The 17,795-nt window shown below is 31.8% G+C and overlaps 3 protein-coding genes across 4 annotated transcripts; 1 reads left to right on the top strand and 2 right to left on the bottom strand.

The window, feature by feature from the left end:
• Position 1: 1 nt before the first annotated feature.
• Positions 2–3,418, bottom strand: LOC102603252 ((-)-germacrene D synthase-like). Its single transcript, XM_006363508.2, has 7 exons — positions 3,245–3,418; positions 2,816–3,101; positions 1,920–2,292; positions 1,606–1,824; positions 1,362–1,500; positions 768–1,019; positions 2–327 (listed from the first exon to the last, which is right to left on the bottom strand). Exons 1-7 carry the CDS (start codon positions 3,347–3,349, stop codon positions 34–36), a joined length of 1,668 nt encoding a protein of 555 aa, XP_006363570.1. The 5' UTR covers positions 3,350–3,418; the 3' UTR covers positions 2–33.
• Positions 3,419–4,997: 1,579 nt separating this feature from the next.
• On the top strand, positions 4,998–9,932 carry STPP2AC2B (phosphatase 2A catalytic subunit StPP2Ac2b). Of its 2 annotated transcripts, XM_006363483.2 has the most exons (7): positions 5,021–5,190; positions 5,267–5,531; positions 7,006–7,120; positions 7,909–8,017; positions 8,101–8,178; positions 9,027–9,218; positions 9,362–9,932. In XM_006363483.2, exons 2-7 carry the CDS (start codon positions 5,279–5,281, stop codon positions 9,533–9,535), a joined length of 921 nt encoding a protein of 306 aa, XP_006363545.1. In that variant the 5' UTR covers positions 5,021–5,190; positions 5,267–5,278; the 3' UTR covers positions 9,536–9,932. The 2 variants fall into 2 exon arrangements, with proteins under 2 accessions (XP_006363544.1, XP_006363545.1); XM_006363482.2 differs by having other exon boundaries at positions 4,998–5,531.
• A 1,075-nt stretch (positions 9,933–11,007) lies between these two features.
• Positions 11,008–12,581, bottom strand: LOC102595084 (transcription factor MYB1R1). Its single transcript, XM_006363481.2, has 3 exons — positions 12,203–12,581; positions 11,902–12,113; positions 11,008–11,721 (listed from the first exon to the last, which is right to left on the bottom strand). The coding sequence occupies exons 1-3, from the start codon at positions 12,459–12,461 to the stop codon at positions 11,371–11,373; spliced, it is 822 nt and encodes a 273-aa protein (XP_006363543.1). The 5' UTR covers positions 12,462–12,581; the 3' UTR covers positions 11,008–11,370.
• Between the last annotated feature and the right edge of the window lie 5,214 nt (positions 12,582–17,795).

Below are 17,795 nucleotides of genomic sequence, written 5' to 3'. Positions count from 1 at the left end.
TATATATATATATATATATATATTGTTGAGAATTTATATTTTGAATGGTTGGACCAATACTTTAGTAATGATATCCTTTAGCTTGGTTTTGGAGTTTGTATATATATCTTCATCCTTGTAGATGAGATTGATGGCCCTGGCAAAATTGAGTACACGCATGAGGACAAGCATGGGAGCTGGCATTGGTTGAAGGGAATCTTTATTTAAGTCTTGCCATGCATTGACAACAAGTTTCTCAAGCTTCACGTAAGCCTCTTGCTTTGAACATTCAAATTCTTTTACATAACTTTCAACTGCTGATGCTACATGTCCTCTCTCTTGTTCAAACTAAACACCACAAATTCCAATTAGTTAAGAAAGAGAAGAAACAACAACATGTTAATTTCGTTTGTTTGTCTGGTTTTGATGATCTGTCAATGAATTCAAGAAAGTAAAACAAATTTTTCAATATTGTGGTCTTAAATTATAGATATGTAGAGTCTACCAAAAATTATCTTTAGCGACAATTAACCAATGTCGGTAAAGATTGATCAACACTCTTTGTTAATGTACATATTTAGTAATTGTCGTTAAAGACTCATGTTTTTGTTGTAGTGAGTGTGCCAAAATGTGTTTTACTTTTGTGGTGTTAGACATTTAATATGAAAAATTAGAACTAAAGAATTGTCAAAAAAGGAAAGTAAGACAAACAAATAAACGAGTCAAAGTTAGCCAAAAATTGGCAAAAACAATGAGCATGGAAGTGGTAAGGGATGGGATAGTTTTACCTTATGTCCAATCCTGTCATCCATCAATCTACAAACTATAGAAGAAGCTTTTACCATTAAAGGTTCACTTGTAATCCACTTAAAATTCTCCTCACTCACTAACTCTTCTTCCATACCAACCAATGAAGTTGTAGAAAGCATCATATAACATGCAGTTACCAGTGCAACTTTCAGATACTCCTCAAATGTTGGAACATATCCACTATGATACCACTTGAACTCTTGGTGATATGCTCTCACCAATTTCTTTAACTATCGTAATCAATGAAAAAAAAAAAAAAAATTATTAGTTTTTTTATATTTTGGCAAATGACTGTTGTTTTCTCTGTCTCAATTTATGTGATGTACTTTGATTTGACATGAAGTTTAAGAAATAAAGACTTTTGAAATTTTTGATCTAAAAGTCATAGATGTTTGTATGAAAACTATAAAAAAAAAAACGTTTCATATTAAGGGTAAATAGACATTTTAAAGCTAATTTGTTACTAAATATAAAAATGTGTCATTCTTGTGGGACTGAATAAAAATAAAAAATGAGTCAGAGACTGGGAGAGTATGAATTTCCAAATTGATAACTTTCTATATTATTGTTACCTCATTTTTTGCATAGTGAACTCGATAGGATATATTTTCCTTTGCCAACAACTCTTCCATTTCAGCATAAGTATCAAAAATATATTGGTATAGTAGCTTTAGGTATGGGGGTAGTTGTTGTGATGCGTTTATGTCCCATCTGTGTAGTAACATATATATTCGAACCAAGTCAATATTTACTCATATATATATCGCTCAATCGGTTAAAATTATATACCATATATATATGTTGAAATTATTTCACCTTTGAATGGCATCCGTGAACATTTCAAGTTCATCATGTGTTCCATAAACATCATACAAATCGTCTAATATGGACGCAAGGGAGATTATTTGGGTTGTAAATCTTCGCGCCCTACAATATTGTGGCTCAAAGTACACTCCTATCATCCAAAGATAGGCTTCTACTAGACGGTCTCGAGCAAATGAAAAGTTTCTTTCAACATCCAAACCTTTCCACCACCTGAGTTTATTACAATAAAATTCAAAAAACCATATGATAAAAACCCCACTCAAAGTATAATATTAATATTTAAACATATATATATATGTACGTACCTTGTAATGCCACTTAGCTCTTTTTGATGTAACTTTTGCAACATGTTGAAGTCTAGACGTGCAAATTGTAGTAGTACTTTGCTATGTTCAGGATTGTCTTGATACATATTTATGTATTGCCTTGCTGCTACTCTTGCTAAGGTTCTACGAATTGGCATTTTTAAGGCATGGACTATATGTGTAACAACATATCCACTTAATTTAGGCACCATAGATTTAAGGCATTTGGTAGTGAAAACTAATGCTTCCTCTAAAATATTCTCTCCACTAATTCCGAGATGTGCTGCTTCATATAAACTCAAAATTCCTTTCACATCGCTAGCCAATTCTTTCTTGAAATTCCCTTCATCGTCCTTAAATCTTTCGATGACATCTATAGATAAACCAAAAGAAAAAAAAAACACTTTTAGTCTAAGTTATCTACATAATTCCCACATGTTAGATATGGAGTTTGTTTGGATTAACGGATGATAACTATAGTTGATAGTTATAAATGCTGAAAAATATATTCATGTGTTGAAATTGATTATTTATAAAAATAAGCAAAAATGAAGCAATTGAAATATGTTTGGTAAAAAAGATGTTGTTAAGTTGTTTTTTTTTGTTAAAATGACTAAACTACTTTTAAAATTTATACAAAAAATGTAAATTTAGAAGTATAGATGGATACTAATGAAGAGGAAGTTGAGAGTTTTGATTTGTGAGAAGTATTTTGAGAATCAGAAAAAACATTAAGCATAAAATAGTAAAAAAACTTGAGCTTAAAATTGCTTGTAAGAACTTATGGCTTTTAACTAATTTTAATTAAATGCATAAATAAATTAAAATATATTTATAAACAAGTTTGAGTAGCTTGTAAACTCAGTCAAACATGCACACAACAAGAAGTTACTAACCGCATGAAACATTATATCCAACTTGTCTTAGTAATCGAAATCGAAGAGCAACAATATCAAGATTATTATCGTCATCGTCAAATTCACCACAACTCATGTTATTGTAGATGTGTTTAAGTGACTCCTCAATTTCTTTTTCAAAATGATATGATACTCCTAATCGTTGGGTGTTATCAATAAGCTCTAATAATTTTCTTGTTGATGTAGCATGATGAGCTTCTATTAACATCTTCTTCACTTCATCTCTAAGTCGTTCAACTTCTCCTTCTTCTTCATGATCAATATCCTTCAATTGTAGCAATTGAATAATAAGATATTTAGTTTCGTACATTGACTGAGCCAGAATTTTCATCAACAATGTTCAAAATGAAAAAGTAAAATACACGAAGAAGTTGAAAGGAGTTTAATATCAGATAGTTAATTAATTACCGTAATTGAAGAATCATATGCAAGGAAATAGTCACCCCAAACACTTGGATGATAATCTACATATCGACGAGCTGATTTAGGAACATTAACATTGTTAATCTCCATTTTTTGTATTTAATATTTACTAAACTTGAACGTTTTGACTACAAATTAAATTGTAAATATTGCTCTATTTATATTATGCATTTTGGCATGTCACACGACGGTGAGGACATTATATAATGGGTGTAAGGTAAGATTGAATATCTTCTTCTTTGAAGAAAGAATATATAATTTGTTTAAGTTGGAGTATTAGTTTGTAAAATATTCTTTAAACAAAGTTGTAATATTATTTCACATTTTGTATATATAATAATAATATTATTATTATTTTTAAAAGAACGTTAGCTATTGGAGTGTAATAATTACTTTGGACATATCATAATTCCAACAAAGCATATCTTATAATAAGATTAGCAGAATTTCGTGTTGCTTACTTTTGGTAATTGGCAGGCAATTCAAGTGAGACATGATAAAGTAAATAATGTCATTATCTTGTCACATAAATAAAATCCGATCCTATATATTAAGGGGATAGTTAAAGTTTTAATTGGTGATGAGTAAAAATATTTCACGAATTCATTATTTACACGTGAATTGCATGTATGCTCCAGAGTTAAACGCTTGAACTTAACAATCTTTTTTTTATAAATAAAAATTAAATATGACATTTTTTATTATACATTAAGAGTTATATCCATCACAAATAATGTTGAATTCAATTAAATTTTGGTTGACGTGATGTATTAGGAGATTTTTGTGGTGTGGTTTGAAGAGCAAAGAAAGAGCAACATGAAAATAAAAATGGAGGAAGCAGTCATGATTTTGTAGAGCTTGTGGGAAGCCTTAAATAATTTATGTGGGAATAATAAATAAAGTGTCTGTTGCCACTTATTTGTACCGTGCGAAGAAGGAGTTGGAGGAATGGAGGAGTGCCAATTTTGGAGCCTAGATGTCTGTTGTTGCCGCGAATAATATGATTACTAAATAAGAACGACCTCCGCTTGACATAATTAAATGTAATATCGATGCCTCTTATGATATCCATATTGGTTAGACAGATCTAAGCATGGTGCTACGTGATCGCTTGGGTCAATTTATTATTGAAAAAAAACATATTTCTTGACCGTGTACGTTGCTAGTCCGTTGTTGGTCGAAATCATAGGAGCGCAAGAGGCTCTTATTTGGCTAGAGGAATGATTCAGTAGAACGAGTTGGTTATAGAACCTAGTAATCTACTTCTGAAGCAAGTTTTTGAATATTTTTTTTCGTGAATTACTCTTATTTTGATTCATTAGTTTTTTATTGTAAAATTCTTATTATAGAGTAACCTTTATTCTCTTTGTCAGTCGACACAGAAAAATCAATGAATCAAGTTGCTTATTGTCTTGCTAGAGCATCTGTTTCTATGTCTGATTCAATGGTGTGGGATACTAATCCTCAATATCTCATTACCGATGTACTCATATTTGATTTGAATAATACATTAAAAAAAACCATTTCTTAAAAAAAAGAACCGTATCTATAAAATATATTAAGGTTCAAAATAAAACAACTCTATACATGACTATTTTGATCATTTTAAAAAAAATTTAGGCCATTTATGTGAATATTTATTTTGGAAAATAATTCATTAGCAGACACGTGTCAGCTTAGGTTTTATACTTTGACCTGGCGGAGCCACCGGAGAGGAATTGACGTGCATTTCCATTTCATTTGAATTTCATTTCTCTAATAATTACAAAACCTTTTCTATTTTTTTTACATTTTCAAATAGAATTTAGGAACAATATTCATATGAATGGAGACAAATATCAGATAATTGGGTGATTCAAACCCTAATTTTACTATTTCCGATGCTGAATCGGTTGTAATTTTTGAATTTTTAAGCTTAAATTTGATCTCCGGTACGTGAATTCGATTTTGATTGAAATTTGTGTGTAATATTTGCGTTTCATCAATTGATCGGCGTGGAATTCGCAGATCGGTGAGGAAATGCCGTCGAACGCAGATGTAGATCGGCAGATCGAGCAATTGATGGAATGTAAGCCGTTACCGGAAGCGGAGGTGAAGACGTTGTGTGAGCAAGCGAGGGCTATACTTGTGGAGGAATGGAATGTGCAGCCGGTGAAATGTCCGGTCACAGTTTGTGGTGATATTCATGGGCAGTTTTATGATCTGATTGAGCTTTTTCGGATTGGTGGAAATGCGCCGGATACGAATTATCTCTTCATGGGAGATTATGTTGGTGAGTTTGAGATTTTGTATTATGGATTTGGGAGATTTAAGATTTTGTTTTATGTATTTGTGTTGAATTTAAAAGTTAAGGTCTTGGTGGTCTATCATCCTAAACTAGTTAGGGTTGGCTATATATGACTTCTATGTACCTGTTTATTTAGAGGATTCATTTCAATTAGACTATATCCATGTTGGTTGGTATCTACCGCGATCGTTCACTTTCATCCTGTTTGTGAGGCTTTGCTTTTGAGTGTACATAGATGGAGTTTAGAGTTTGGTAGTTTATGTCGTAATTGATAGCTTAGTCATAGCTTGCCCATTAGTTTTCTCATGTATGTAATAAATTTGGCCTAATGTTACTAGCTTCCCTTTTCATTACATGCTAATTTAGTTGCTTCTCGTCGATGTAAATTTTGCCCCTTTTTGGTGTGTGAGTGGACAGGCAATTCCCATAAGTAAGTTAGTGAAATAAGACTTCACAGTAAATTACATTTTTTAATGAAATAATCTAGGTATAAAACAAAAGCATCCAGAAGATGCAGAGGTTACAAAAGAGATGGAAATATCAGCCCAAAACAATTGACAAAAAAAAAGCTTTCGAGTTTATTTTACATATAAAGAAAAAATTGTCTTTCAGAGTGTAGTGGTAAGAACACAATGCCATGATGTGTGCGTTAGGAGCACTTCACTGGCTCGAACTTTGCCTAGTATTTAAGTAAAGAAGGGAGAAGGTCGGGCCCATTATCTACTTAGTTACGAATTATGCGCCATGGGTCCCCAATTATTTCTTGGTTATCAGGGAAAAAAGAGTTGTCTTTTCAAACTTCCTTTTCATTTATTTTTTCTCGTTAGTTGAAGCACTTCTCATTTAAAGCCTCTACCTTGGTTTCTTTATGTAAGAAACTTATTGCAGCTACATCAAGTGTGCATTAGAATTCTGCAGTCTTTTCCTACTAATCATCATTGTTTTCCTATATAAATACTTGTCAAAGTCAATGTTACCTTCTCAAAAAAAAAATATAATACTTGTCAAAGTTGCTTTGTTCCCCCAACTTTTCATGTCTGATATGGTACATGGGTCAATATGTGGATCCATAAATTGCCTTAGTTTTATAAATAATAGGCACGTCTTCCTTTCTCTTGTCATGATTGTAGGACGGAGGCTTTTGATTGTTTTCTTGTTTTCTTTATTATACTTTTGGATTTGAGATACATTCCGTCATGGAAAGGTTACTCACTACATAATCCACAACAGCATTCTCTCTTATGTATTTTGTTTGTTACTTTATCTACAATTCTGTGTTTCATCTTCCCGTTCATTACTTTTATTTCTTGATATTAGCATTTTTAGTTACCTTATTGGACAAATATATAAGCATTGCACTTCAGCCAGAGAACTATATTGGCATACCATCTATAAATAATAGGTTGTTCAATGAATACAGCATTCATATATATCATTAATATATTTTCAATGAATGCAGACCGCGGGTACTATTCAGTGGAGACTGTCTCACTCTTGGTTGCTCTGAAGGTCCGTTATAGAGATAGAATCACAATTCTTAGGGGTAACCATGAAAGCCGACAAATCACTCAGGTGTAAGTGATTTACTTTTGTGATCTTGAATATTTAATTCATTCTGAGCTGCAAAAATGGCCTATTGAAAAATAACTTTTCTGTTTCTAGATTTCTAGTTTTTTTTTTCGATGAAAAGGTTACTTATATTATATTATAATAATAATAACAAAATAGCAACATAATTAAGTCTTCCCTAGATTTCTAGTTTTATGTATGAGGATGTGTGGTTTTGTACACTTACCACTCTTGTATTTTATTCTCATCTCTTGGTAGTTTGATTCCCAGCTGCTTACACTCCAATTAGTCGAAGAAAATAATAAGTAGAAGAACGTTTATAAGCAATGGTGTAGCATTATCTGGAATAACCTTTTCTGCATCGTTTGGTGAATGATATGTTGGTCTATACGTTTCAGTTGCTTATCCTTTAACCCGTCATGTAAGATATCAGGGTAGTTTTTTTTTTTTTTTTAAATGGTTCAGTCAGTGGAACTATCTAGTTATCGTATCTTTCTAGAAGGGACTTCATTATTCCTATTTGCTTATGCCCTCCTTAAAAAAGAACAAGAACTTTAAAATTTAAATCTTAACTTCTATTTTTTTCAGATGTCCTTGGTTAGGGCTTACGCTTACTGATACTGATACACAATGTGTGTGTGTATCTTGTTGAGTGTAGGTCTTCAACTTCTCAATTAGGAGGAATTACTTTTGTATTTCATTGTCTATTGATGGTTTACCAAGGCTGTGAGACTAATATATGCCTGTAGTTCACTCATGTATGGTGGTATTGAGATGCCTCTTTTCCTGACAGGTATGGTTTTTATGATGAATGCTTGAGGAAGTACGGAAATGCCAATGTTTGGAAGTATTTCACTGATCTTTTTGATTATCTACCACTGACAGCACTAATTGAGAGTCAGGTTTGAGATGTTACTCTATTGGCTTATTATTTCAAGAAAAATTCTGACACAAATTTCTAGATTAACTCTTCTTTTTGTTTTAGGTATTCTGTTTACATGGAGGACTCTCGCCTTCTTTGGATACACTGGATAACATACGATCATTGGACCGTATACAAGAGGTATTGTACTTCAGGTTTTTATGTTTTAATATTGCATGATAATGCTCTCTTTTGTATTTACTACTGGCGCTTCTGCTTTCCGCATCTCATGTCTATGATCCATATTTGGCTCGAATGTTTTATTACTCCCTCTATCCAATTTATGTAACACCTCTTTCCTTTTTGGTCAGTCCAATAAGAATGACACCTTTCTGTAGATAATATCAATTTGACTTTTAACTTTTCATTTATCCTTAATGAGATGATTTCTAGCCACACAAATATCTATGAATTATTTTGGACCACAAGTTTTAAAACTCATCCTTTCATTCTTTACCTCTGTGCCTAGTCAAACATCACAAAGTTGGGACGGAGAGAGTATTTCAATTGAACTTGCCATTGGTGTATAATTGTATTAATCAAAAGAGATATGTCCCAGTTTACAAGTGTTATGTCGTATTAGTTTACCATAATGTTCAATAGAACTACAAAATCAACTAAAGTTCCAAGAATTGAACAGGAAGGTAGTTGAGTCTATTGATTTCTTTTCTTTTTTATAATTTGTCCTGTATACTTTGCAAATGCTAAGTGTGTCATAGAGGTGTCTTAATGCAGTGCAGTGACATTGTTATCTGCTATGGGAAAGGGATCTCCTTTTTCAATTTCCTCATAGCTAGAGATGAGAATTTTCACTTTTATGTCTTCTGATGCATGTAGGTTATATCTTACAAAATTGTTGTTCTTCATTGCTTCTTGAACATGTGGTCCTGTGGCCCAGTGGTTTCCATTGTTCCTAGTGTTTCATGATTTTAGTTCTATGCACATTAATGTTGCTGGTCCTCATCAGTTAAGTCATTCTGTGTTATCAGGTTCCACATGAAGGACCAATGTGCGATCTTCTGTGGTCCGATCCAGATGATCGGTGTGGTTGGGGAATTTCACCCCGAGGGGCTGGTTACACCTTTGGACAGGATATAGCATCTCAGTTCAACCACACCAATGGACTCACTCTGATTTCTAGAGCCCATCAGCTTGTCATGGAGGGTTTTAATTGGTGTCAGGTTTGTGAACCCACTAAACATAACCGCAAGCGAACTACTAGAAAATTTAAAAAGAACACACTTACGTACCACTTATGTCTATTAAGTTGAAGTTGCCTAGTTATTACTTTGTATTTACGTGCTATTTGTTATAACTTTGACAGGATAAGAATGTTGTGACAGTATTTAGTGCTCCAAACTATTGTTATCGGTGTGGTAACATGGCTGCAATTCTAGAAATAGGCGAAAACATGGAGCAGAATTTCCTTCAGTTTGACCCAGCTCCACGTCAGATAGAGCCCGACACCACAAGGAAGACTCCTGATTACTTCTTGTGATTCCAATGGTTGCACTAGTTGTTTGTAGCTCATCGATGTCGTATTGCTGTAGATGTGTCTTAAAAAGAGGAGTTTTGTCATTCTTTTGTTTGGAGGTCGTTCTGCAGTTGACTTTGAATATATGCACCTTCTGAGAGTTGAGAAGAGGCACTGAAGGTCTGTCATGTATATTGTTTTCTTAAGGGAGCAGCATTAACATGGTGCATTGTGTCCTATAATTTTGTGCTAGAAACCCAAATCTTTCGTCAGTAATCAACTAGGTTCCACTAAATTCGTGCGTGGTGATTACGACTGATATTGGTGCCATTTCTAACGGCATTGCCTCCGTCCCCCTCTCCTCTCTCTTTTATGGACATATTTCTAATTGTGCAGAAGGAATACTAGGCGTTTGTCTGTATATTTGGTATTCCATAGGATGTATCTTGAGTTGAATTTTCCTCTTCCTTGTGGTCTTGAGTTGAATTTTCCTCTTCCTTGTGGTCTTTGGTGAATCATAGTTAAAATTTATGTATGACAGTCTAAGTTGAATTAGAATATACAGTTTTTGAAAAATGTTGATACATCTCCAATTTAAAATTTGAATTTTTTTTCCTGACCTAAGCTTTCTCATCGGATGATTCCTCTTTTTCTCTCTGAATCACATCTTCCACTAGAAGGAAACGATGCGTCTATATGATGTTTGACTATGTACCAAATTTAAATTATTCATTCTAATTTGTATAATAATAGTGATCCATGGTCGGTAAAAATAATAAAAGTAATGATCAAAAAGATAATTTGCTTTGAAAAAAATGGAGGAAATAATCTCTTTGAACAAAATAAATATTTTTTTTAAAATTTATTATCCGTAAAATAAAATTTTCTTATAAAACTAAAAATAAGTTTTGTAAAAATGGACCTAACATATAAAGTGTTTGGACAAGTACTTGATGTGAAGTGAGTGGTTTAACAAGTAGCATCGATTCTTTTCTCAAAAACTTTGTGGCTTTGGCCATTCCTCCATCAAAAATATCCTATTTATTAGTGGTGGATCCATCTTTTCACTAACAAATATAATATTTATCTACTACCTCTGAGTTGAACTAAACGTGTATGATCGTAAGAGAAAAAGATACGTATATCTTTCTCCATTTTAATTCGTGATTTGATAAATTCTTAGTTCAACAAAAATATGTCCAAGCAATATAAAAGCAATCATCATTGAAGAAGAAGATTGTGGAACTTCACTAGCAAAAATCCTAGTCATTCTTTCATCTGATAAAAAAGCACTATATTCAATACGGTTTACTAGTGAAAAGAAAAGAAATGAGGGAATATATAGTCATTGGACTAGAAGCCATGATTCGAATTAGTATAAAAATCTCGATGTTAACTATGCTTATTATTCTTTAACGCACTATATAAATTGTTATATTCATTAATCATTTAATCTGCAAGAAATTTTGACTTGAAAAAAATAACAATCGTTTGATAATTCAATTAACTTTCAAACAAACAAATCTATTTCGATTACTTTTCCCTTTATTACATTTTATAATAAAACCATGAGTGACATTGACAAAGATAGTATCAACTTGGTACTATAATCACCTAAGACCACAAAAATAAAGCAAAGACATAATTAACTAAGCAACAAAATCATCACAACTAATGAAAACAACACCATATCTATACAACAAAACAAAAGCAATCATCATCATCAATCACCTAATTAATATTTTCTCCAATAATCTAATCCCACTAATTAATATCCAATCTTCTCTAACTAATAATTAAACCCCACTTAATTACATCACATGTATCTTAAATTAACTAATAACAACAATCATTATTCTTCAAGCCACACTAATTATACTATCCCCACTAGTACTACCACTGAAGCCACCAGACATCGCGGGCTGGAAAGCCGGCGAATGCCTCGATGGCGGCGACGATTTTTCACTTGCCGCCGCCACCGATGCTGACGTGGACAGATTTAAATTGAGATCTGCCATTTTTGATGAAGGAGGGACAGGAAGAGCTGGTATTGGCATAATAGGCTTCATGGATTTGTTCATTCCTATCGTAAAATTCTCCGACGAACTTTCTCCGGTGACCGGTAACTTCACCGGCGGCTCGAACCGGAAAGCTGACATCCGGCAATCAATCATTTGCTTATTATCTTCCAATTTAGCAGCACCCTGAACCTAAACATTGGAAAAATCAAATTAGATACGATTGATTCTACTTTTTTATTCGATTCGTACGTATAACGAAAATTAAAATGTTACCTATAACAAATTGCACCTATGTGGAATTTTGAACAGAAATCGTAAATTATTATGAGCAAATAGTAATTACGTAATTTTTATAAGCTATAGGCTTACAGTATCATCAGTGGTGATGTCGAAAAGACTAGACCTCCGGCGTCTACGATTACTGTTGTTACGCCGGAGGAAGTACTTTTGAGCATGACTGGCTACTTGAGTTGGAGTTCTTGTTTTGACGAAGTTTCTAGAAATTCCTCTCCAATCACCTTTTCCTACTTTCTGTAATCCTACCAAGAATAGTTTGTGCTCTTCTTCTGTCCATGGTACACCTAACAACCACATAAATTCGAATTATTATTATTTTTTTAAATGAAAAAAACAATTCATGTGAAATGAGTAATGTAAAGATATATTGTACCTCGTTTACGTTCACGACTCCTAGCTGAAGGATGAACAACGTCATCAGAAGCATAATCGGTGTTAGAATGATCTTGATGCTGCTGCTCGGTATCCAATAAAGCTAGATTGTTCATACTAGCACTTTTCCTAAATGAACCACCAGTAGCAGCAGCACCTTCCATCATTCTAACACCAAAAAGCATGAACCCCTTCGCGAACGTTCGGGGTTCATGCTCTTTGTTTCCACTTTGGACGAAGAACTGATCGTTATTAGACATGGTGGCTAGGCAATTTGATATTTTGTGAGGAAAAATTGAATGATTTATTTGTTGGCGCAAACCATATGGTAAAATGAAGGAAATGAGAAAAAAAAATAAAAAATAAAGGAATGGTTATGTTTAGTGAATAATGACTATATACTAAAGTATAGTCAATTTTTTAAAAGGTTGTATCTGGCCCAGTGATGCTTCGAGGAAGCAACTTCTATCTAATTTTATTTATTTTTTGAGAAAATACTCGTAAACTTGATGTAAATCATTAGTATCGTTCTCGAACTATTGATAATCTTAAAAATATATTTTTATTTGACTAACTAAACTTAGGTACACCTCCGATCTGCCACACAAATTATAAATGAATGGTGCTTAATTATTTTTTTCATTTATAAAAATAAAAAGATCGAGAATAACTCAAACAACGTAACAAATTATTGTATTGCATATTTACTTTTTGAGAACACTCTGAGGGTGAATATCAATTAGTACTATTTAAAAAAAAAAATACATAGCTAAATTTTACATCTTCACTTATCATTGATTAGCTTCATATTTTTTTTATCATGTCTCAAAATTGTCATATTTTATTATTTTACTAGTCGAAATGCTTTTTTATAGTACTCTTAATACATTGGTGTTGTCCAAAGGATTAGATGATCTCTCATATTGATGTAAAGACGTTGCGTTTTTGGCTTGAAATGCTTTGGTTCATAGTGGGACGAAAAAGATAATAAGAGTACCAATTATTCATATAGTAAAATGACATCTAAATTAGTCACGTGGCCAAATCAAACAAAGATAAAATTTAAAAAATAAAGGATGGTGGAAAGAGCATAGTGACTCTCCACCATCAAAATGGTATATTCTCCAATCCTTTTGGAAAGATTTGGTTGTCTCTATTTGCTTATTAAAGTATATTATATACACATTTGATAGTAGGGATTCATTTATCAATGTTGGTTGTGGTGTATTGGTGAGACTACTTCATCCTGGTTTTGAGTTTAAATCCAGAGTATGAAGAAAATCACGTTGTAAGCGATACTCCCAAATGAATTCTGCAGTTTGCAATCCAAATTTAATCGGACCTTTCAATGCGTGCTTCAAATAGCGAATAAAAAAAAAAGAAGAGAAAGATGTAGGGGTTAAAAGTCATTAAGACCCCACTCATCTACTCTTTTCTTAATTGTGTGGTTTTAGTGGATGTCCTTTTAGTTCAATCCTTGCTTTTTCTTTTTCTTTTCCCCTTTACTTTATGTGATCCAAAGTATAAGCACCTTTGAGTTGAATACAAGATCCATCCATCTTGATCTTGACATATTCTAACCATTAAAAAAGGGGTTCGTTTTGTATAACTAGTTAAAGTTATACATATATTAGTAATATATGAATAAATTTATATATTATTTTATATAGAAATTATTGTTTATGTATTAGTTATTTCATCTTTTATACTGTATAGAATAATATATATATTTTCATATTAGTCATGCGAATTTCTAAATTTCAAATCAAATATCATAAAATTTTATACGTAAATAATTTATCTCCTAATCATCTATCAAAACATAGTATACTTTATGCAAAATTTAATACAAGCATAATTCACATCTAAACTAACTATCAAACGACCCCTAAATGTTGTAATAAATTGAATTACAAGATGATAACATAAGAATTTAACCAAACGACCTCTAAATGTTTGTAATAGATTGAATTACAAGATGATAAGATAAGAATTTTATAAAATGTAAAAAATTTCCCTTACACGAAATAATAAATCAATCAATATTTAAATTAAACATATAAAAGCCAATAATATAATGGTTAGGTGTGGGTTTATTTTTTCTTGCCCCTTTCTCCTTTTTCAAATCTTCCAATAATGTAATATAAAAAAAACATTACAAAAGAAAACCACCACTATTTCACTTTATTAATTAATAAAATAGGTCATAGTAGTCTTATGTGATTCTAAGCTGGAAAGAAAAGGAATAAATATGAAAATATAAAAAATTGAAGAATACCTCTTTAAAATTGAAAAAATATTTTTTTACATCTAATTTGTATTGATTGGAGACAAATTAAATTAAAATATCCTCTAGTTTAATTTGACGCACTATTATTAAATCTAATATACTCAAAACCGTCAATTGCTAAAGGTCCACAATTGCTTTCCTTCAACTTGATTTCTTCTAATCGATTTGTGTCCACAAATTTTCTTGGAAAATCCAAAATATATCTCGTCTACAAGCACTATATATATATATATATATATATATATATGGTGTGTGCACAAATACAATATTTATTCATAAATTTATTTTTGTAAATGGTATATTAGTTAAATGGTGTTTTAAATTTGTGATCTGAAATAAACTATATATTTTATATGGTAGTAAATCATTTTATTAAGTATTAAATGAATATTTGATAAATATTATTAATATTGATACATTTTAAGGGGTGTTGATTAAATAATTTAAAATGTTTGCTTTATAATAAATTTAATTATATATATGTTTGTGTGATAGTAAATTATCTCATTCTTTTTTCTGAAAAAATTTAATATGAGTGCGGCCATTGAGATGTCTATAACTAAAGTGTTTTTCTTCATTTGATTTTGAGTAACAAAATTTATGCAAATATCAGCTGCATTTGAAGTAATAAAGCTATAACTAAAGGGTATGATTTTAAAACTAAATGTTATAGCTAATGTGGATCCCGTAATTTCAGAAAAGTTATACACTAATTAAATTAATGTAACGACCGTTCATAATTATAGCAGTTATCCGTATTGATGCATGTATTTGGATAGAGTCGCCTAGGATGAGACTTCGTAAAAAATTTAGGTTAGCCAGTTTCGAGTGAAAATCATGTGTTGTGGAGCTTAGGGGCCGTCGCTATCCATCAGTGGCGGAGCCACCTTACAATAAGGGGTTCATCCGAACCGCCTTCGGCGGAAAATTATACTATTTATACCTGGTTAAAATATATTTTTAGATATATATAGTAGATGTCAAATCCCCTTCGGCTACTTCGTGTGTCTATTTTTCAGATTTTGAACCCACTTATTGAAAATTCTGGCTCTGCCACTGCTATCCATGATGTAGTGTTTGATGATTTTGAACTTAAATTGTGTTAGTTGAGAGGAATAGTACTTAATAGAAACTTTTAGAACGAGAAACAAATTGAAAGAACTCCATTCTAACGATTTTTTACGGTGAGATATTCTTGCGTTGTTTTAATATTTTGAGGGTGTTGTGAACAAGGAGAGTTTGGGATTACTCCCCAAGTTACTATCGATGCTCATCATAATGGGACCCCCGACACTGTGGCGGTACCTTTATAGCGGTTCCCTTGATAGACGTAGGTCAGGATTGTAGCAAGTCTTAGCAGTTTTTATGTGCATGTCACGTTTTTAGACCTTATTTTCTCCTTGACATCCAAAAACTCATTTCTAAGTTTGAGAGTGACAATTTCCCACCTACTAGGGCTCTTCTAATTATTAAGGTGAATTTATGACTCTTCTCTACCATTCATTTCTTCTCTAAATTCATATACTATTGAGATTAGAATTAAGTGCTTAGACTAGACCTTAGGTTCATGACTGATGAGAATTTCTTATATGTATTCCTAAATGAATATTATGATGATTATAGGTAGTTAGAGTTTACTTCCTAATGTAGTATTTCATTCCTCTAATGTGATTTATGGAATATTTGGGAAAATTGGGTGAAAAATTCTAACTTGAGGACCTAGGATATGATCAAGGTAACAACAATGAGGTTTAGTCCCTAAGGCCTAGAAAATTGAATAATTAATTGAATATGTGATATTTATGTGTGTTAGATCGTGAACGCATATGAGACTTCGAGAAAGGGCAAGGCTCCGATAAAATAGCTTGTATTTGGGATCTTTGATTGAAGTAAGTTATGATTAATTGGATCTCGACTTGACTTAATTCATGTATGAGCTAATTGCTTATTGATTGACATGTCAAAACTGGATGATATGAATTGTATGCTTGAGATGCATGATTGAATTGAATATCACGTCGATATATATATATTATTTTAATGTGATACAGTACCATGCTGATACATATATTATATATATACATATTATTTTACTATGAATCGGATATCACATCAGTATGGTAAATCAACAGAGCTGATCCCCTAACAGGTCATGGTTATTGGCATAAAGAAGTGTATTAGCATGTATAAACACTTTATTTACTATTGATGATATGGTTAATCTTGTGGTGACTATACTTGTTGATTGTGAGTTGTCTATGTATAAGAGTCTGATTTACTTGCTATATTATCTACATGTTGCTTGTTTCTAATTTGAGTTGGCCTATGATGCTTACCAGTATATAGTGATTTGTACTGATAAATTATTGATACTATCTTGTACGATTTAACATATCTACATACCGATAACCGCTAAGTCAAATCGATAAACTTTAAAATCAAACCAAACCGATCGATACACAACCCTAACTTTTGTACAATAACTTTCAATTCTTAGGGAATTGTTAAGGGTAAATTACATAAATCCCACTAGTTTAGGTCCTAATTACTCAGATTCCCAATAGTTTTAAATATTACTTCCTCTACCATATTTCATACTTAGGATACATGAGTTTGAATTCGTGAGATACATGTATCTGCCAAATTTTAAAATCAAGATACGTATTTTATTTGTTTAAATTAATTGGTTCTAACTGATTTCCTTAATATAAGTACATCCATATGTATCATAGAAGTATCTAATATTAATTTTGTGTATTTGTTATATGTGTCTAGTATAAAATTTCATGTATCTATTTATATGATCTAATTTTAATTTCATGTATTTTTTATATGCATCTATTATTAATTCGATGTATCAAGTATCAATTTCATACATTATATTTAAAATCATGTATCTCAGATACATAGTAAACACACATGTAATTATGTGTATCTAAATGTGAAATGTAATTGAAACACACGAATTTAGGAACAAATCACGACGGTGGAGTATTTATCTTATCATTAATCCAAAAAAAAAGTTAAAAAATTACAAAATTCTCCCCTTCTTTAAGGATTTGATTTTTTTTCTTCATAGATACATATAATCTTAACTCAGATACATGAACTCTTAACTAGATACATGTACACCTGATGTGTATCCAACATTGTTGCACTTGATGTGCATCTAATGGTGTATTTTTTCTGTTAATTAAAGCTTGACGTAATTCTTTCATCTTGATTGGATCGTTTCTATACTTGGATCTATTCTCGACTTGAATGTTGGCGTATGAAGATTCAGTCCCTGCAATGAGAAATTCAT

Source organism: Solanum tuberosum, unplaced genomic scaffold (genome assembly GCF_000226075.1).
Source record: "Solanum tuberosum cultivar DM 1-3 516 R44 unplaced genomic scaffold, SolTub_3.0 scf00431, whole genome shotgun sequence".
Lineage (NCBI taxonomy): Eukaryota > Viridiplantae > Streptophyta > Magnoliopsida > Solanales > Solanaceae > Solanum > Solanum tuberosum.
The sequence above is the reverse complement of the archived record's forward strand: the minus strand, read 5'-3'. Positions and strand labels throughout refer to the sequence as shown.